Source organism: Corythoichthys intestinalis, chromosome 2 (genome assembly GCF_030265065.1).
Source record: "Corythoichthys intestinalis isolate RoL2023-P3 chromosome 2, ASM3026506v1, whole genome shotgun sequence".
Classification (NCBI taxonomy): domain Eukaryota; kingdom Metazoa; phylum Chordata; class Actinopteri; order Syngnathiformes; family Syngnathidae; genus Corythoichthys; species Corythoichthys intestinalis.
In genome coordinates, this window is record NC_080396.1 from 26,264,799 (window position 1) to 26,286,008 (window position 21,210).

The following is a 21,210-nucleotide window of genomic DNA, read 5'->3' on the forward strand; positions in this document are numbered from 1 at the left end:
ACACACATTCACTGTTTAAATTTCCTGTATAAATTTGAAATTTACCACAGCTGTAAGTTTAAACATGTATTATTAAAGTGCATGGAATTGACCTTGAAAATACAGAAGTTGTTCATTTAAACGAGTAGCTGATAAATACTTCCTAGGTAAAACTGTCACGTATTTGTTTTAGTCTCCTGTCGGGTCATCATTGGCACGACTTGCGAGTCCAAAGGTGTGAGCGCTGAAGAAGTATTTGGCATGAGGTCTGCAACAAGTTCCATCCTGGTATAAAGTTCCACCTGATACAGAGTTCATATGGAATCCAAGATGGCTGAAGGTGCAGCATCCAGTACCAGTCAAGACAGCTCACCCAACAGGACCAAATTTTGTAATATGAAAGACCATATTGTCCCCGATCAAGAGCCCAAGCCACCAGTTTTTGTCCGCAAACTTCGCAAGGCTGCGGTGGGAACTGGCTGTGACATCCGCCTTAGGGTGTCAGTGGCAGGTTTTCCAAAGCCATCGCTCACCTGGTACCATAATGACACTCTGATGCCTCCCACGGAAACCCAAGACCCAGGAGGATTGTGGATACGGGACTGCCGTACGTGGGACGCTGGTTTGTACACCTGCGTGGCTGCCAGTGAGCTGGGGGAGGCCCGCTGCAGTGCTGTCCTTGCCATCATGGATCTTGGAGAAGGTATCAATTTTTAAAAAATTATTTTTAGACATTTTCTATGATATTTAGACTTTTTTTAAAAACATCTTCCATGGTATTAGTGTTTTTGCTTTCCCGCTCTGCTCAATCCATTTACGTATTGATACTCTATCTACCTATTCATTAATTTTTTTTTTTTTTTTTTTTCAAAAAGTAATGAGAATGGTGTAAAGTGTGCTGAACCGTTGAACGTTGATGTCTGATACTTCTGTTTGGACCAAGAAATCAGTCAACTGACCATTTATGGTCCATACTTGCAAACCAAGTCATTCTTAAAGGACCACCCTAATGCAATTAGATAAAATGTGCAAACTTGGTTTCACTGGGCATTACAAAAATCACCTGAACAGAATGTTTTTGTGGTGGTGGAGGGGGGGGGGGTGTTATGGTGTTACGATAAACAGTTTTGTTGAGATTCCAAAAACTAAGTTCGAAAACAACCCTGCTTATTCCCAAAACAACACCATACCTACACTGAGGCATGTTGATCGATACATCAGGCTATAGGTTTGTTTTCCATCAGCTGCACCAGGTGCCTCAGACGAGGTGGAAGGAATTTTGAACAGTTCCAAATACTAGGACGGCTCCCAAAGAACATCTGAAATTAGATCAACAGAAGTAAGTACTGTACACTAATCTGGAGAAATCAAGGTCACTTTAAATTCTGGCAAAAAAACAAAGCCACATCCCAGTGCGCAACATTATTACTCTTGGTTGTTTTTACTTCTCAATGAAATAATCAACATTGAGACTAGCTTTCATTTTGTGCTTGTAACAGTGTGGCTATGGCCTAGTTGGATCACTAAAATTAGTTGGTGAGAATTCACAAGCATGTGAGAGATGAATGATCCTGAGTTTGCCCACTCTGCTTACAGTCTGGTTCCTGGTTCACTGAAAGCTCAATATGTCATGGTCAAATCTTTTCTGTTAAAAGTAAGAATGTTATACCTGTTTCTAAGAGCCATTTTTTGTAAACCCATGTGTTTTTGCTTTGTCTTACTTTTTGGGTTCTCCTTTATCTCTAACATTTTTTAACACCCCTTTGCCTTGCTCTGCCTAGTTATTTCCAGCACGGTATGTGCCTCACTGACTTGGGGGGTCTCAGAGCTCTGATGTGTGCATGCGTCTCCAATTGCACCGGCAGACATCATAGATAATTATAGCATCGCCGCGGTCAAGATATGATGCTGTCACACTCAATCACGTTCAGCGCTGTGAAAGCAAAGCGAAGGGCCTTTAAATGTGTATTCGTGTGTGAGCCTGTTGTGTGTGCGGTGAATTTTAATGGCTGCGTTTGGAGTAGACCAACAAGATTGTGGGTTTTTGAATGTTTTAAGAAGGTGTGAGAAATAAAGTAGAAATATCTGAACCCTACTTGGGAAATAAAGTTATGGACGCTTTACTTTTTTCTGAAAACGAATATTTGTACATTATTTTTTTACCGAATCATAATATTTGATGATACTTAGTTTCCATCAGTTGCCTTTATAATATATATACATATATATATTAAAATCAGGTTAATTACAGCTTAAAAATTAATTAATCGTAATTAATCGCAATTCAAACCATCTATGAAATATGCCATATTTTTCTGTAAATTATTGTTGGAATGGAAAGATAAGACACAAGATGGATGTATACATTCAACATACGGTACATAAGTACTGTATTTCTTTATTATAACAATAAATCAACAAGATGGCATTACCATTATTAACATTCTGTTAAAGCGATCCATGGATAGAAAGACTTGTAGTTCTTAAAAGATAAATGTTAGTACAAGTTATAGAAATTTCATATTGAAACCCCTCTTCATGTTTTCGTTTTAATAAAATTTGTAAAATGTTCAATCAAAAAATAAACTAGTAGCCCACCATTGTTGATGTCAATCATTACTTACACAATGCTCATGGGTGCTGAAGCCTATAAAATCAGTCGCACCCAAGCGCCAGCAGAGGGCGGCAAAACTCCGAAAAACACAACAAGTACACCTTTCACTGTGCTGTCATTTTAATCTGTTTGAGCGGGGCATTTGTGCGTTAATTGCGTCAAATATTTTAACGTGATTAATTTTAAAAATTAATTTACGCCCGTTAACGCGATAATTTTGACAGCCCTAATATATATATGTTTATATTTATTTATTTATTTAACACCGACGGATCTATTGCATGACGTAAAAGATTTATTAGCCAAAGCATGAGTTTGAGCTTTACCAAGAATGATACAGCTGATTCACCTAGGTGAACTATGCCACCCATTACCTTATTTTTTATTTTATTTTTTTAATAGGTTTTGTCTTTTTTTTACAAACCTGAAAAACCTCAATTTTATAGCAGTAAAAAGTTATTCATCTAACTGGGAAAAAATACATGCATGGCTTTGTTTTAATGTTGGTGATGTCAGACTATGAAAATGAATTTCCCTATAGAAAAAAGCTTTAGTTTTGGTTTGTTTGTAATTTGGCCTCATCACACACTAGCTGCTATCCATCCATCCATTATCTACTGCTTAATCTGGGTTCAGGTCACGGGGGCAGCAGCTTTAGCTAGGAAGCCCAGACTGCCGTCTCCCCAGCCACTTCAACCAGCTCCTCCGGTGGGATCCCAAGGCGTTCCCAGGCTAGCCGAGAGACATAGTCTCTCCAGCGTGTCCTGGGTCATCCCTGGGGTCTCTCCTGGTAGGACATGCCCAGAACACCTCTCCAGAGAGGTGTCCAGGAGGCATCCGAACCAGATGCCTGAGCCACCTCAACTGGCTCCTCTCAACGCGGAGGAGTAGCGGCTTGACACTGAGTCCCTCCTTCTCAGCCTATCCTTAAGGGAGAGCCCGGACACCTTGCGGCCGCTTGTATCCGGGATCTTGTTCTTTCAGTCACGACCCACAGCTCGAGACCATAGGTGACGGTAGAAGCTTAGATCGACTGGTAAATCGAGAGCTTAACTTTTTGGCTCAGCTCCTTCTTCACCACAACGGACCGGTGCAGAGTCCACATCACTGCAGATACTGCACCGATCTGCCTATCGATCTCCCGCTCCCTCCTGCTCTCACTCATGAACAAGACCCCAAGACACTTGAACTCCTACACTTGGGGCAGGATCTCATCCCCGACCCAGAGCAGTTACGCCATCCTTTTCCGATTGAGGACCAGGATTTGGAATTGCTGATCTTCATCCCAACAGCTTCACACTTCACACACAGCTGCAAACTGCTCCAATGAGAGTTTTGAGATCCCGGCTTGATGAAGCCAGCAGCACCAAATCATCTGCAAAAAGCAAAGATGCAATGCTGAAATTCTGTCCGTAAAAGTTATGACAACCCCTTCAACATCCAGAGCTGTTAGGAACTACGGGCGAATTTCATCCACTCCCGGGGCCCTGCCACCGAGGCGCTTTCCAACCACCTCAGTGACTTTGACCCATCCAGATTCTGCTTACTCAAAGGAAGTTGTGTCGGTGGAATTGAGGAGGTCTTCGAAATATTCTCCCCACTGACTCACGATGTCCCGAGTCTAGGTCAGCAGTACCCCATCTCCACTGTACACAGGGTTAATAGTGCAACGCTTTCCTCTCCTGGGACGCGGTATCCATAGCTAGCATTTGGTTAAAGAAAAAAATACCGTATTGGCCCGAATATAAGACGGTGTTTCTTGCATTGAAATAAGACTAAAAAAGTGGGGATCGTCCTATATTTGTGGTCTAGACGTTATACCCATTCGCAACGCTAGATGGCACCAGATATCATTGAAGCGATGTTCTGTCATGACAGATCTCAGCTACTCTCAAGTTTAACCAGTTTGCATTATTTTATTGCAATGTTTTTCCTTATTCAGTTTTGTTTCAAGACTACAGTTACAGTTAGACTTCACTTTGATGGTTAATGCAGTTATTGCAATTTTGTTGTTTTATCACAATAGATTGGTTTATATACATTTCAAAAACCAGAAGCCAATCATTTACGAATGTGATTGCACTTTAGTTTACATCTTTAAATGTTCAGATATTAAGATTTGAATGAGGCAAAATAACATGCTTTTTCTCTCAAATATATTGTTATAATCATTTGTTTCGGATGTACTGTAATTATTTTCTGTATAAAAATTAATTTGGTGTTCAAAAAGTCTTTTTTCAAACTTGAGTCTTGAAAAAGAGGGGGTCGTCTTATAATCAGGGCCGTCTTATATTCGGGCCAATACGGTATATATATTTATAAAATTCTCTAAGCAGGAATTGTTTATAATTGACTGAAAATACATTTTTACTTTAAAACTTATTATTTCTGACAAGGATGCACCAATGACCCAATGCTTCAATATTCAGTTCAAACAAAATGGTTTATCTTTCAGTCAATAAGGTTAAAAAAGGAGACAATGGAAAAAATACAGCAGCTGGATACAATAATCTTAGTGTAGTCCACAAAGTAACAAAAAATGCATTGGTTCCAAATGTAAATCTTGGTGAAAAAGCTTACACAAGGTGATGGCATAGGACGTGGTAGGATACCATACAAACTGACAAAAGGCAGAAGCAGACTATTTATAAACAGGGTCACAGGTGGATACAATCAGCATGATTGGGAAAAGCAGGAAGTAAAGGTAAAACAAGGAGAAACGCAACTACCAAAATAAAAGCAGAATAACCAACATGAACAAACACAAAACATTAACAGGAAATATGAGACATGACAATTTATTTTTAATATTTATATATATATATATTTTTTTCAAGTAGAGGGTGGATCCTCAATCAATCGTTTTATGTGAAAAATGGAAAAAATGAGACCATGTCACCAAGCCCCATCTGGAATACATGTCCAATGTGCGTAGCTGTTTAAAAATGTTAACTGGCTTGATATAGTTGAATCAGGGTTATCTGAATATTCTGTTGTGAGTTCAGATAGTGTGTCATAGCTAATTCAGTTTCATTTCCTCTATCAACTGCCAAATCACAGCAAGATTTGACTATGTATATTTATACAGTGTTTGTGCTACATATACAATATTGGCCCAAACAAAACTTAACGTGAAAAAACACTTTGACCACAGAAGATGTACTGTTTACTGAGGGTCATGAAAATTTTTTCATTACTTATTGATCACTAAGATATCCAAATAGGTAGCTCTCTGAGGTTCCTCCCCATGTGAACTTAAACAACCATGTAACTCTTTTGTCCAATGCTTCTTGAAATATGAATTTGATTTACATAACAACCGCTCCCACACAGTTTTTCCAGCCACGACTACAAGTTTCTGAATAAAGATCTGTTCTTTCAGACAAAAAAGGAAGGAGTTTCATGTCAAATTTAAAAGAAGAACTGGAGTGATTAGCATTAAGTAAATGTATTTTCAGAATTCGTATTTGATAACTAGCATTACTTAAATGTGTTTGACTCGGGCATCCTGATCTGTCAGTCATGATCATTAATGAATGTTTATAACAGATGTCATCTAGTGTTATACGGCAACTTATCTCACTTTTGAATGGATGTAAAACAGACAGGCTTTTTCCCTCGCCGTCCTCCCTGGTTCTCACACTTTCGCGTCAATTTGATTGCAGACAGCACAGCTCCAGAGTGGCTTCAGGGAGCCTGGGCGAAACCAAGCCGGACATAAAAGGAGTTAGTTACATAATTTGCCGGATGACACTTAATGAGATCTGTCATAAGCAGTGTTGTCAGTCTTACTTTAAAAAAGTAATTAATTATAGTTACAAATTACTTCTCCCAAAAAGTAATTGCGTTAGTAACTCAGTTACCTGAATGTAAGAGTAATTAGTTACTTGGCAAAGTAACTGGTGATAATTTTCATGTTTTGTTTTGAAAAAAAAAAAAAAAAAAAAACATAGGTCACACTATGTGAAGTTTTAAAAGGTATTTGGGACATTTGGCCTAAGCCCAATTCTTTACCCTAATTTACCCTTTACCCTGAATCAACCGTTAAAAGTTGTTAAAATGGCTCACATTATTGCATTAGTTCCCCTCTATCTACTTTCGACATGTGAAACTTTTAAAACTGTTTCATCATTTAAAGATAGATTCAAGTCAAGATTTTACCGATTTAGGAGTATTTTAGATAAAAAGTTACTTAGGTTCGGTAGGAAGGTTCTCTAAGACAGAGCCTTCCTAAGAAGTCTATTGTTTTAAGATGGCGACTGTTTACTGATGCATCTAGTGCCGTGTCTATAATTTCGCATCTAGTTCTATATATATATATATATATGTGATACCTACCATGTCTACCATATCTACCATAACATGTGGGCGTAGTTTTTAGGCTATCGGCTACTAGGGTTGTTCCGATTATGTTTTTTTGCTCCCGATCCGATCCCGATCGTTTTAGTTTGAGGATCTGCCAATCCCGATATTTCCCGATTCGATTGCTTTTTTTTGCTCCCGATTCAATTCCAATCATTCCCGATAATTTTTCCCCATCATATACATTTTTGCAATGCATTAAGAAAAAGATTAATAAAACTTGGACGAATACATACATTCAACATACAGTACATAAGTACTGTATTTGTTTATTCTGACAATAAATCCTCAAGATGGCATTTACAATATTAACATTCTTTCTGTGAGAGGGAGCCACGGATAGAAAGACTTGTGACTTTGTATATTGTGACTAAATATTGCCATCTAGTGTATTTGTTGAGCTTTCAGTAAATGATACTGTGGCCATCCCAAATGCATCATGGGAAGTGGAACCATGACTGTGCAACGTGCTACCAATTGCTATATCTTCTCTGCATTGGGAAAAAACATAAGGTGTTGAGACAATGATCAATTGCCACCTTGCTTCCCCACATTGCCTCCTATGATATTTCTAATCATAGAGAGAGAGATTGCAAGGCTTTAGCCAATTAATAAGTGGCTCCAAAGGCTGCCAAAGTTCCCTCTACTCATTGTGCGCTGCCTTTTATCTCTCTTTATAAGTAAAACGGCGCCACTACAGATTGAGCGTGACAATGAGTGAGAAGGTCATGCAGCGCATGCATTAATTGCGTTAAATATTTTAACGTGACACATTTTTTAAAAAATTAATTGCCGCCATTATCGGGATAAATTTGAGAACCCTACCTTAAACCTAAACTAAAGACTCTGGATGAGTGTAACATATTATGTCTGTGACAGTAAATACAATTAGAAAACAATTTAATTATATATACATATATATATATATTAAAAAAAGGCATGGCCAATATTTTTTTGCCCATTCCGATACTTTGAAAATGACGTGATTGGATTCGATTGATCGGGACATCTCTATCGGCTACAACAGGTACTATAGACCCCAATCACCAACGTCACACAATCACGTGATCGCTGTATTGTGCCGCCACATTGTCCGTCATTGTGTGTCGTATTGTCAATGATCGTAGTTTGTAAAGGTGGATTCACTTGTAAATTATGGAAGCCCCGGTGCTTTCAGGCGCTGTAAACTCATTGGATGAGTTGCATAAAAGCCGTTATTTGGAAAAGCTTCGGTCGATCCAGTCGCCAGATCCACATTTGATAACCAAACCGATGTTTCCTCCCGTCTGGTCCCGTCCCGTGCGTCAGAGCTCGTCCTGAGACCACAAAATTTCCAATCATACTCCAGTTTATGTCACGATGAGGAGTCGGGTACCCAAAATCGGCACCGGCCCGAATATAAACCGACATTTGGTCAGCTGAGTGTCATCGTTGTCACGATTGTAAAATGAAATTTGATCGACAACGGGCCGGTGTGTGCTGAAAAATAGCTGCTCCGCGTGAAATGTTCCTCCTGCCGGGAGCGCTTATTTATAACGCTTTATTGACGTGAAAACATCAAATGTTTTAATGGACGCATTACAGTAATGGATTTACGAATGTAAGATAAATTTTAAATAATTAAATTACACAAAATATTAGTGATGTATTTTAGTAACAAATCGTGGACTGGGCCACATAACCATCTTTGAACAGAAATGTATTAGTCTACAGGTTTTCACGACCTTGTTCCTCGCACAGGTATGACATTTATTAGTTCAAGCAGAGTAAAATAATACATATTTACAGTACAAGAAAGTCGTTTCCATGTCAGGGGGGACATTTCACGCAGGGCGGCTGTTTTTCAGCACAACACCTGTTGTTGCGCTCAGCTTCTTGCTGCGCGACCGTGGCGACGAGCTTCGTAGTCTCCGTCTGATGATGTCTGCGATCGTATTGGCATCATATTGATGTTTTCGCCGCTGTCTAACGGCTGTCGACACAAACACATCATGGACCGAGATAAACAAACCGTGCTGCTTTCGAGATTTGCCCTTTTAACAATGGGCACACAGCAACTACTAAAATGACTGTTTATCTTCTCTGTTACTGCAACCAACCGCCACACATCCCTTCACCATTTAGATTAATCAATGTTAACGATTATCAGGAAGGTTTTTGGGTTCGTTTACTAGGCGGTGATTCCTTAGACAAGCAGAAAAACACGCAGTAATAGGAGGAATGTACGTAGCGGTAATATGTAAACACGATGAGCTGACGGACAATATGGCGACACCAGTCAGGGGGGCGGAGTTGTGACGTCACGTGATTGGGGTCTATTGGAGCTACCATGCATCGCGTTTGCTCGGCGTCACAACTTTCTTTCCTCCTCCCCACGCCTTCTCTGCTCTGTCGTCTCGGTAAGTTCGTCTCCCTCAGACTTATCTCGCGTCATTTACGCACGCCTTTCCATCTTCAGTAACGGTAACGGCGTTGCCAGGGTGAAAAAGTAAATAATTAGATTGCTTACTACTGAAAAAAATAACGGCGTTAGTAACGCAGTTATATTAACGCCGTTATTAACAACACTATCATAAGCATTCAGTAATGATAGTGTCATGTCATAATTATGATGGTCTTATGACCGTCTTATGACACCACTATCAAATAAAGTGTTACCTATTAACCCAAATAAATCAACAAATAAGCCGCACTGGACTATAAGCCGCAGGATTCAAAATGAAGGAAAAAAGTAGTGTCTTATAGTCCGAAAATTACGGTAGTTGGAGATGTTGTGTGAGCAGCAGATTCAGCGGCAATTTCTACATTCACTAAGAACAGTGACAAACTGCACTTTGTATAACTAAGGGATGTTTCAGGACAAGCCATCTATAACTGGAAGCCTGTTTGACAAGATGGCTCCCATAAATGCGTTAGTTTTAGAAGTCCCTGGGTCAAAACAGAATGAGCCATCAGAAGACTGCAGAGGTCGCAGTGTGTCTAATGTCTTGATGTTCAAAGAGGGGGGCGGTTCTGTGTTATTGGGGGTGCAAAGGGAAAGTCCAGTGCAACTGCAGACAGCTGGAATCAAAGTTTAGGTGGGCAACAAAAGCACAGGAGGGAAACAGGTCATGGGCTGAGGAGAGGTACGGAGTTTTATGGTCACTCTGGGCCTACGGGGGTAGTTGTTGTGGATTTCGCTGTGTGTTTGTTGGTGGAAAGGCATGCTGAGGAGGGAACTGCTTGACGCTCGTAAGGCGTTGAGGAGTACAAGGGACAGTAAAAGTGGAAAAAGGAGTCAGAAGCACCAAAGTAAGTAATAGTTTGGTCCTGTTCTTAATTCAAATATGCAATAATAGTTTTGTCTACAAATGAGCTACTGTACAGTGTGTGCATGAGGTACAGTAAACTGATGGGTAGTCAAGATTGTTTTTAATCGTAGGTTATATATTAATGTGGTTTCCCACATGGTGCCAATTAGTGAAACCAAAAAGGTCTTTTGTATATCTGTAATGGATTGTTTTCCAAAAATCACAGTTTTTTTTATTTTCCTTGGTTTTAATTATTTATTCATCTTAAACTCTTGGCAAGCCATGAAATCTTTGCGCCCAAAACTGACTTACACATTGCTTATTACTGGACTAATAATTCACCCTGCATTTTGCCATTTTTCAGACTAGTTTTGAACAGAAGTTAAGGAAAATGTGTGGCAAAATTTCAAGGATTGACATGGATTCATGAGCATTGAGATGAACACCTCTGATTTGTGTTTTGATAAATAGTATTCTTTTCCAGCAATATATGCAGCATTTTCTGACTCTCACAGTTCTTCTTTAGAATGATGCATACCTGCCACTTGGCATTGTTTAAATACTATTTTCAATTGGATTATATTATCATTAATTAGATTCCATCTTGTGACGAGGCAGCTGAAGCAACATCTGTGGGCGGTACTCCTTTCTATGTGTCACTTGCTTTGTGTCCTGTCCCTGGTGGTTCACAGGGACCTGCTGGGATTTAGTCAGGATTAGATGGTAGGATCGGGTGGCAAGCCACGTGACAAAAATTGGCATTCTGCTGCTGAAATGAGGTCTCCTCAGAGTTTGCTTTGTGCTGACAGAGTTGGGTGACATAAAAACGATACCTTACACAAGGGCAACTTTTTCAAGATCATTGTTGCTCAATCCAGTCTTATTTTAATTTGACAATTTACTTCAGAATTGATTAAATTATTATTTGGTGTTGGACCAAGATCACTGCAATTTTTCAAAAATCTTTAATATGAATTGTGGTTTCAACGCTTCAACGTCCTGCCTTACGCAATGCAATTCTCCAAGAAATTTCTCTCATGTAGTATGGCATCAATGCACCGTGGTAAAAAAAAATCCCTATTGATTTTGAATGACCAAAAGATTCTAAGAACAAAGGTCAGATTAGGAGTGGTAACCTCTTGGTACCTCGCAATACGATACGATTTGCGATACAAAGCTCACGATAACGATGATCTGACGATATGGCGATACAACGATTTTCGATACATTGGTCAGGAAATCATTCTAGGATATTGTACAAAAAAATAATAAACAGAAAAACAAGCTTCTGCTGTGAACTGGAATGAGTTTATCCCTAGTAGACGTCCAATCCATTTGAACAGGGAGGGTGGCAGCGAATGAACGAATGTCCCACTTCAAACGGATTGAACGTCTATGGCTGTCAGTGGCAGCCAATGCCAATGAGTAATTTTGGGCCATTTAAGGTCATTTACCTGTTGATTTTCAGTTACTTCCTGTTGATTTTGGGGTATTTTATGGATCACTTGCTGTTTATTTTGCGTTACAGAAAAGGAAGTGACCTGGGAATCACACAAATGAACAGGCAGTGACTCAAACTCAACAGGAAATGACCTGTAAATGCCTTAAAATGAAAAGCAAGTGACCTGTAAATGCCCCGAAAATCAAACCGAATGACTGCGAATGAACGAACGTTCCCAGTCTAAATGGATTGGGTGTCAAGCACCGTCAATGGCAGCCTTTTTTTTTTTTTTAATTGACACCTTTTTAAAACGATATCTCGATTCATGACAGGAGCATATCGATAACCTTTTGGGATACAAAGTATCACGATATATCACCGTTTCGATATTTTGTCACACCCGTAGGTCATTGCCTGGCTCTGCCAGACTATTCTCCCTGTATTTTTCAAACACTGAGAGAAATAGTCTGGGAACCATCCCATTAACGGCCTTTTCGAGCAGGTACAAAATCAATCGACAAATCAGATTCGTTTATTTGCGTGACGTGTTCTTCACGAGCAACGTCACTCTTGCGCGCCGAAAGTCGTCTCCTCAAAACAGATGGTCAACGGGATAACCGAGAACATGTTCCAATCCGCGGTAAATTCTGTTTTAAATTACCAAAAACACATCGACACGAGTCATTGACAACAGTCTGTCTCGCGCTAGCCATGTTGAATAAACTCCGCTCTCTTCGTATGTTTACTTCCGCGTGCAAGTCCCTCGTCCTTCCGTCGTCAGTTAATAACGTCACGTCTGCCCGTCGCTGATTGGTCCACTCCGCTGTCTGTTCGCTGTGGCTTGCTCCGCCCTGGAAATTGTATCCGTGGGAATGGTGGCCAGACTCAATAGCTGGAACAGCGTTGAGTCTGGTGTACCAGGCAAGTAGGTCAGATCATTAAGTGTACAGTCTCTCTACATGTAAATCATTATTCAAATTGTATATTTCTTTGAATCTACTCACCGGCCACTTTTGGCATACATTTCTGAGCTCGGTAATGTAAATCTCTAATCAGTCAGTCACATGGCAGAAAGTCAGAGCTTTCAGGCATGTAGGCATGGTCAAGACGGTCTGCTGCTGTTCAAAGCAACCATCAGAATGGGGAAGCAGGGTGCTTTTTGAGACTTTTTATGTGGCATGGCTATTGGTGCCATACGGGTTGGTCTGAGTATTTTACAAACTGCTGATCGACTGTGATTCTCACGCACAATCATCTCTAGGGTTTATAGAGAACGGTCCTAAAAAGAGAAAACATTTATTCAGCGGCATTTCTGTGGGTGAAAATTTTACGTGTGTGATTTTCTTCGGCTGTACCCCTTCTTCCTCAAGGTTTGACATGTTGTGTCTTCAGAGATTCTGTTCTGCAGTTGTAATGAGTGCGGTTATCTGAGTTAATGTTGGCTTTCTATCCGATCAAAGAGAGAAAATAGTGGCAGATTATAGTCTGAAAAATATGGTAAATAAGGTCAGGAATGTTTAAATGCCGCTTGTCGGTTTTTGCATTTTATGATTGTATTCTGTCCATGATAAGTTAAAGGGGATTTGTTTTATTTTAGGCCTTCCCATGAGGAACAATATTCAAAATGTGGCAGTACTAAACCTTTCATTGGATGATAGCTGAAGAACTGGTGCGATGATGGACGTATTGATTCGGGAGCATCTGAGCAGTTTTGTAGGGGTGTATTCTGTATCACGCATAAAGCACGGGCATCGATTGCTGCACTTTCCTTTCCGCCACCTCCCAGTGCTGATGGATAGAGGAGGATTGAGGAGCAGAGGGGTGGAGAAGTTGAAGGCTGCTCTAATCCTTGCAGAAAGAGACACACATCTTATTGTACCTCAAGAATAGTTCAGAAATGGCCACATCACCTGAGTGACATAGATTTCATGATAATGAAAGTAAATCTCATGGATGATTGTGATTTTGTATTGATGTGAACAGAAACATGCCATGACAGCACTGGAAAACCCACAGTCCTGCAATAGAGGAGCCTCTGTGGTTACAGTTTATTTTTAGACTCATTTGCTGAAGGCGGAGGAGGTGTGGAAAGCACAGATGTGTCTGAAAGGACAATTAAGTCGGTGTGTGCAAGGTGTGGGGAGGAGAATATGTTGGGATGTGTGTGTGTGTTTTGTCGTGGGTGTTCAGCATAGTGTTAAAAGATGTAATGACCTCAAGTGAGAGAGATGAAAAGTAAGACTGATGTTCATACAAAGTGAAAACATAATTGTCTTGTAATCTTTACACACAGAATAGCATTGTTCAGCACTGAAAGACTCATAAAAAGAAACTGCATATATAGACAAGTTTCCTGAGCGAAATATGGGTGGCGCCATCTTGGAAAGTTTCTGCTTCGAACTTCCGGTTTAGACCTCTGTAGATGCCGTTGAAGTTGGCAGTGTGTGACGAAGTTAAAACTGCAAAATCAAGCCAGGGGAACCCACGGAATCTCCAAAAATGGATTCAGCACGAGGTAGATGAGACGTAGATGAGACTGCATAATTGTTGTAATCACTTCGTTTATCATTCGTGGACAAAATTATAACAACCTGTCATCCACAAGAAAGCCCGCAAACAGTTTGCACATGGATTACTGGAACCATGTCCTATGGTCTGATAAGACGGGCGGGCTTTCTTGCGTACTGTCTTCAGAAGAGGCTTCCTCCTGGGGTGACAGCCATGCACACCAATTTGATGTAGAGTGCGGTGTATGGTCTGAGCACTAACAGGCTCACCCCCCCACCTCTTCAATCTCTGCAGCAATGCTGACAGCACTCCTGTATCGAGTCAAATGACATTTTGGAGGAAAAATGACAAGCAGTACTCAATTTTGACATTTAGGGATGTACGTAGTTTCTAAGGGGTGTACTCACTTTTGTTGCCAGGGGTTTAGATATTAATGGCTATATTTTGGGTTATTTTGAGGGGAAAATAAATTAACTCTATTATATAAGCTGCACACAGACTACTTTTCATTCATTTATAATTCAAATCACCTCAGCCAGTCACTTGTCAGAATCAAGACGCCAGTGTTTGTGACCCATCCGATTGGATTATGAACCGATAGGGGTGTTTCATTCAAGAACTGAAACAGTTCCTGTTTCATACGTCATATGTCACGTGGTTTGAAGCAAGCTCCGGAGCAGTGGTCCAATATAAATCTATGTCATCGGTTCGGAGCACGTCTCGAAGTTTCAGTTTCAAGCTGCCATCACTAACGCTGAACCACTTTTGAAGAATCCAACCAATTGTTAATTTCAAACGGCACCTTAAAAGGTGTTTTATAACTTGTGGAAACAGACCTTTTGTTTGTGTTGGGGATCTATAAGTGTGTGCTCTACCACATCGAAGTGAAGTGGTGAGCGTGAATTTTGTGTTGTCACTCATTGTTAGCGGATTAGCCATAATGCTATCTTATGCTAACATATGCATTCATGGGATTGTCTGTGTCTGTAGGTGTTAATTCTTTGCCTGGCTCTGCCAGACTATTCTCCCTGTATTTTTCAAACACTGAGAGTATAGTCTGGGAAACAGCCCATTAACGGCCTCTCGAGCAGGTACTAAATCAATCGACAAATCAGATTCGTTTATTTGCGTGACGTGTTCTTAACGAGCAACGTCACTCTTGCGCGTCGAAAGTCGTCTCCACAACACAGATGGTGAACGGGAGAGCCGAGAATATGTTCCAATCCACGGTAAAATCAGTTTTAAATTACCAAAAACACATCGACGAGTCATTGACAACAGTCTGTCTCGCGCTAGCCATGTTGAATAAACTTCGCTCTCTTCATATGTTTACTTCCGCGCGCAAGTCCCTCGTCCTTCCCTCATCATTTTACTAACGTCACGTCTGCCCGTCGCTGATTGGTCCACTCCGCTGTCTGTTTGCTGTGGCTTGCTCCGCCCTGGAAATTGTATCCGCGTGAATGGTGGCCAGACTCAATAGCTGGAACAGCGGTGAGTCTGGTGTACCAGGCAAGTTAATTCTAGTATTATTATATCATGTTAGCATGTTAAAGATTAGCATGCTAATGCTAACAATTGCCTGGAACTTTATACCTTCAATGAGATGAATTTAGTTCTGGTATATTTTTGGCATTGCTTATGTTATCATACTATAAGCATGGAATGTGTTGTATTGTGGTTGGTTGGTCTGTGCAGGCCAGGTGCCTTGCCTTGCGATTATTTCAATCCACGGATGGCGGGCTAGGAATTAAGGCTAGGAGCCTAAAGATGGCCCTTTTGTCATTGAACAAAATTGGTAAGAGGCTCTGCAGCCCGTCCATTTTCTCTCCCCACTACTCAAGCCAAGCATTTCCAATACCCACTCACTCATCTTCTGTTGAATCAAGCTGCACTACTGGACACTGCATATCCATAAAACCAAAGGCATTTATGTTTGGCAGTTCATCACCCATGACAATTTGGGACCATCAGTTACATTTCACCTAAAGCAACAAAATGTACAAAGCATTTCTGATTTTTCTGTCACTCATGTTGCTGAAACAGTTTAGATATTTGAATAACATTGATTCTTTTTAACAAAATGGCATATTTAAAAGATGTTTGATGCTTGATGTGTTGCATTTTGATCGATTTCAATTCAATGTGGCTAAGCAAGCAACATATCGAGCCAGATCAATTAACTCATTCACTCCCAGCCATTTTCACCGGAGCAAGGCCCTTCGCTCCCGGCTGTTTTACTGGATTTTGACTGATTTTGCAAGGCCCACAGAAAATTCAGTTCTATTGCTATATAAACATGTAACCCACCAAAAGAAAGATTTGACTCTTTTCTTTTATCATGAAAAAAGTTAGTTCATATTAGAACTAGGCCATTAGAAAATAGCTTAGTTTGAGCAATTTTCCAATGTCTGATGAAAAAACAGAGAAATTGAGCTTTTTGTGAAAGCATACATTTCAAATATAACTTTGACTTTAACACAGCTATTTTTTGCTTTAGTTACATCCCAAACATCTGAATAATGTTTTCCTTTTAGAAAATAACATAAACAAGACAAATAGAGCTTTTGATAGCAAAGTAACAATTTATTTACACATAACTAACTGACAGACGACGCTGTTGTTGCCCTGACAGCCACGTAGACTTTTCCCTCATTGCCGCCTGTCTCATAAAGATGGATTTTTTTTAGTCTCTGCGGGGTCTGCTCAGCGAGCAGCACGGTCTCAATGACATCGTCCACTGCACTGGTGGTCCCGGTCATTCTGCTCGGTCGTCCAGCGCCTGGCACCTCGGGCGTCCTCTCGGTTGTTCTGCAAGGTAGTCCGCCGCCTGGCATCTTCCCGCTGGCGCCCCGGCCTTGCTGCCCGGCCGTTCGTTGCCATTGAATCGGGTTGCGGGTCTTACTAAATGCGCTACTGGCCACTGCTTTAAAATAGATTTTCAGCTTTGTGCTTTGGAGCTCAGTTGAATCAGAACCCAGAGATGTCTCTAATGAAAAAAAAACCTAAAAGACGTATAAATACGTCTTTGGGACACTGAAACAATTAAAAATAGAACGGATTTATATGTTTTTGGGAGCAAATGAGTGTTTGCTACACCCCTAATATATACCAGTACATATTTCTCAGTCTGCATATTTTGAGCAATTATCTTCAAACGTGTTGTTGGAATGACTATGAAGAAATACAGATTGATGGGTTTTCATCTTGCAATTGGAGGCCCAACATTGTACCGAATTACTGGTTAAAAAAGTGGGATTTTTTTAGTTTGATGTTATTGTTTTAATTTTTGGGAGTGGACAATTTTTCACTTGTGTGCTTCTCTTTACCTTTGACTTGTTTTTTGTTTTATTCTTCTTATCCAACCATAATGCAATTACTGTCAATTTCTCATCTTTCATTAGTCCCTTGGATCTGCTTCCTCCATTGCTTTGTCTTTTTCTCAAGCCAGCTGTCTTGGTTTGCATCTTCCCTCCTCCGACGTGCCCCATCAGCTCACCCCCACCCCCATGTGTTTCTGCACTTGCCGTCAACACAAAGAAGTGGGGAGGGTGCTCAGTCAGAACGCTCGGATACGCTCAAACACAAATACGCCTCAGTCCGGATTCCTCTGGCTCCTTCCTTTCCACTCCATCGCTGTCCTCACAATTGCCTTGACGCCACACGGAACCATAAACACAGCTGAATCCCTTTTTGTGCATTTCATTTTCTATGCCACACCCTTGGTATTCTGGCTTTGTGCAAGCGTGTGGATGCTACAGGTAATCTTGTCCATCAGACAGGAAGCAGGATGAAGAAAATCTGGTCAAAGAGGTTTCAGGTAAGTGTGCTACCAAAATCAACAAAATGTTTGACTTGTTGCGCTAATGTTGGTAAGATAACTATTAAATTATTTAATCGTTTGGGATATCTTGTCACATGTATCAATCACCTAATCATGGTACAAAAATGAATGTATTAATACCTTATGGCTTAGTATCAGAACATAAGTACAGTATGTGTCACTTCTATAATTATTGCAATGAAATTAACAATTAACGCAAGAATAAATGAATAACTGTTGCTATGGCAGTTGTGGGATACTAAATAAGGAGGCATTCCGATAAGAAGTGTGTCAGTAGGCTATACGCTTTATGGCGCTGTCAGCTCATGGCACAGTCTGGATGCTGTGTTTACTTCAAGGTTTTTCTTTGTTTCAATGGGAATTTGGTTCCAGAAACACACATGTACCTTCTTCCTGATGATCTGGTGATCACGACAAGCCGCCAGGCAACAGTTGCCTTGCACACAAAAAATTACTCAGCCAATGGGAGCACCAAGGACATGTGGAGAGGGAATCGAGAGTGAAATGAGTTTTGGGAGGAGGTGGGTGTTTTTGTTCTCATCCAATCCAGTGAGTCATAGTGGAGGTGCTCGACAGGGTTTTGATTGACAGATTATTGCCGGCAGTCAAACACACTAAGAAAAACAACTCTTGTTGTTTATTATTCCGTTTTTTTTAATAAATCAGTTAAATGTTTATTTCTGGAATTTACCCTAATAGGGTACATTGTGCTTTTTCACAAGGTTTTTAAATTAATTTGCATTGCAATATTATTGGAATGCAAGTAATATAAGATCTAGATAAAAAAATTGACCTACTTCTAACAGCTGTTCACGGTTGTAGTTTGTAGTGGGCTTCTAGTCTAATTCGAGAACGGTAAAAAAAATAACGAGAACAACAATGAAAACTGTCAGGGAAACAGAGGGGACAAAACTTGGCCCAGGGTCCCATCCTAGCAGCTCACTTCTCGGCATCCTGAGAAGTGATGACTTTTTCAAGGTGCTCGGAGGCGGATCGGAGGGCTGTCGAGGCAGTGTCCAGGGGTCTCACCAGGCTTGGATTGGACAAAAGAGTTTGTGGCCACTGTTGCCAGGGCAACACTGATTATCTTCTGTCAGCGTCAGCCAGTCCGTCCGTGATCATATGGCGAGGTTGTGTCGTAGTTTGTCAACTATCCGCATACTGGCCTGTTCTTATCACTTAGTCATTCATTTTTTGCAAGAAGGGCTCTTTTGTCTGCCCACACAAACATTCTTTCTCATACACTCATATTTTAGATGTGTTTAATTGTTGGTTACACAACGGTTGTGATATCTTTATTTTATTATGTAGTAAAGCAATTGAAGCAGGCATGTCTATGATTATTGATGAGCATGTTAGCAAAAATACCATTTTCCTTCTGGTTGTATTTCAATAGGTGAGCTGATTAAAAAAGAATAGACATAATTAAAATTCTGAGTGTCCACACGATTTAAGAGCAAGAAGCTATTTCAAATTATTGATGAAATAGTCATTTTTAATTTAAAGTGAATGCAAAAGGCACAAAAAGAGGTACTTTGTACACTAGCCCTGTATTTTGTTAAATTAGCTAAATTGGTAAAAGACAACCCAACAAATATGTTTATACAGTATATGCTATAGACGATACAGTGGTATGAAGAAGTTTGAACACCCCTTATAATTTTCAAGATTTTCCTTTTTATAAATCATCGGTTGTATGTATCAGCAATTTCAGGTAAATACTGTATATAGCAGACAAACAATAATATTTGAGAAGTGTGGGATGGAGGGGGGCAGTGAATAGGAGTCAAGGAATGTTTGTAATAAAATAAATCATTTCAACAAAAGAAGCCATTCACACTTGTTGTTTCTAGAGTATAGAAATTTGCCAGTGTTTCTCCGCTTTGTATCTTCTCTGAAGAGTGGCATCATGGGAGCATCAAAACTCTCAAATGAACTGAAAATAAAAATTGCTTGCGGAACGATACAAAAAAAAAAGAGAGACAGCGAGAACCAAAAGTAGTACTTGCCATGTGGCAAAACGTTTTTGCCATGTGGCATTTTTTTTGCCATGTGGCAAAATGTTTTTGCCATGTGGCAAAGAATTTTGTCATGTGGCAAAATGTTTTTGCCATTGTGGCATTTTTTTTTGCCATGTGGCAAATATTTATTGCCATGTAGCATTTTTTTTGCCATGTGGCAATTTTTTTTTTTTTTGCAAAAACATTTTGCCACATGGCAAAAAAAATGCCACATGGCAAAAACATTTTGGCACATGGCAAAAAAAATGCCACATGGCAAAAACATTTTGCCACATGGCAAACATTTTTTGCCACATGGCAAAAACATTTTGCCACATGACAAAAAAAAAATGCGACATGGCAAAAACATTTTGCCACATGGCAAAAACCACTTTTGGTTTTAGTCCCTGCTGAAATAGCTCAGAGATTTCAGCTTTCATTTTCCACAGTGAGGAAATGGCACAAGCACAGTTCTGTTTAAGGCTCAGCAGGCCAAGAAACATCTCAGATAAGTAGAAACGAAGAATGGTGAAAACAGTCAAACACAACCTACAGACCAAAGACTTAAAACAAGACATTACTACAGATAGTGTCTTTGTGTATCATTCAATCACTCAGAAAGCCCTGCACAGGTAGATGCTACATGGGAGAGTAATGTGAAAGAAGCCTTTTCTGTACACATTCAACAGAGTCGCTTGAGGTATGCTAAAGCACATTTTGACAAGACCGCTAGCTTCATTTTAGAACAAGGATTGTGGACTGATAAAACTGAAATTGAGCTATTTGAACATTGCAAAGGGCAGTATTGTTCATAACGGCGTTAGAATATAACGGCGTAACTAACGGTGTTATTTGTTTCCGTAGTGAGTAAGCAAATTAATTACCTTTCTCATCTTGGCAATGCCGTTACTGTTACTGAGGCGGGAAAGGCGTGCATTACTATGTGTTACTATGTTGGTTGAATGACGCGAGAAAAGAGAGACAGACTCACAAAGACGAGAGAGCAGAGCAGGAGTGGGGAGGAGGCAAGGGAGTTGTGACGCCGTTGCAAACGCCATGCTACGTAGCTCCAATAATACCTGACTGTAGCCGATAGCCTACAAGCTACGCCCACATGATGCTACAGTCGTAAATATCACATATAATACGAACTAGATGCAAATGACAGACATGGT

At 40.2% G+C, this 21,210-nt stretch overlaps 1 protein-coding gene and 1 long non-coding RNA gene across 7 annotated transcripts in view; one reads left to right on the top strand and one right to left on the bottom strand.

Annotated features, from left to right (window-relative positions):
* Positions 1-21,210, top strand: part of LOC130908789 (striated muscle preferentially expressed protein kinase-like) — a 77,593-nt gene that overhangs the window by 433 nt on the left and 55,950 nt on the right. For 3 of the 6 annotated variants that reach the window (XM_057824621.1, XM_057824598.1, XM_057824615.1), the window contains exon 1: positions 17,770-18,011. Coding sequence is in view for 5 of the 6 variants with exons in the window: in XM_057824598.1 (XP_057680581.1) it covers positions 17,982-18,011 (30 nt within the window). In the remaining variant the exon portion in view is untranslated. Of the gene's footprint in view, positions 1-172; positions 683-10,040; positions 10,247-17,769; positions 18,012-21,210 lie in introns of those variants that run through there. The other 3 variants (XM_057824592.1, XM_057824631.1, XM_057824607.1) reach the window with 2 other exon arrangements.
* LOC130908815 (uncharacterized) lies at positions 35-5,224 on the bottom strand. The gene is made up of 3 exons (XR_009061653.1): positions 5,174-5,224; positions 1,174-1,298; positions 35-672 (listed from the first exon to the last, which is right to left on the bottom strand). It is a non-coding gene; the product is annotated as an uncharacterized LOC130908815 (long non-coding RNA).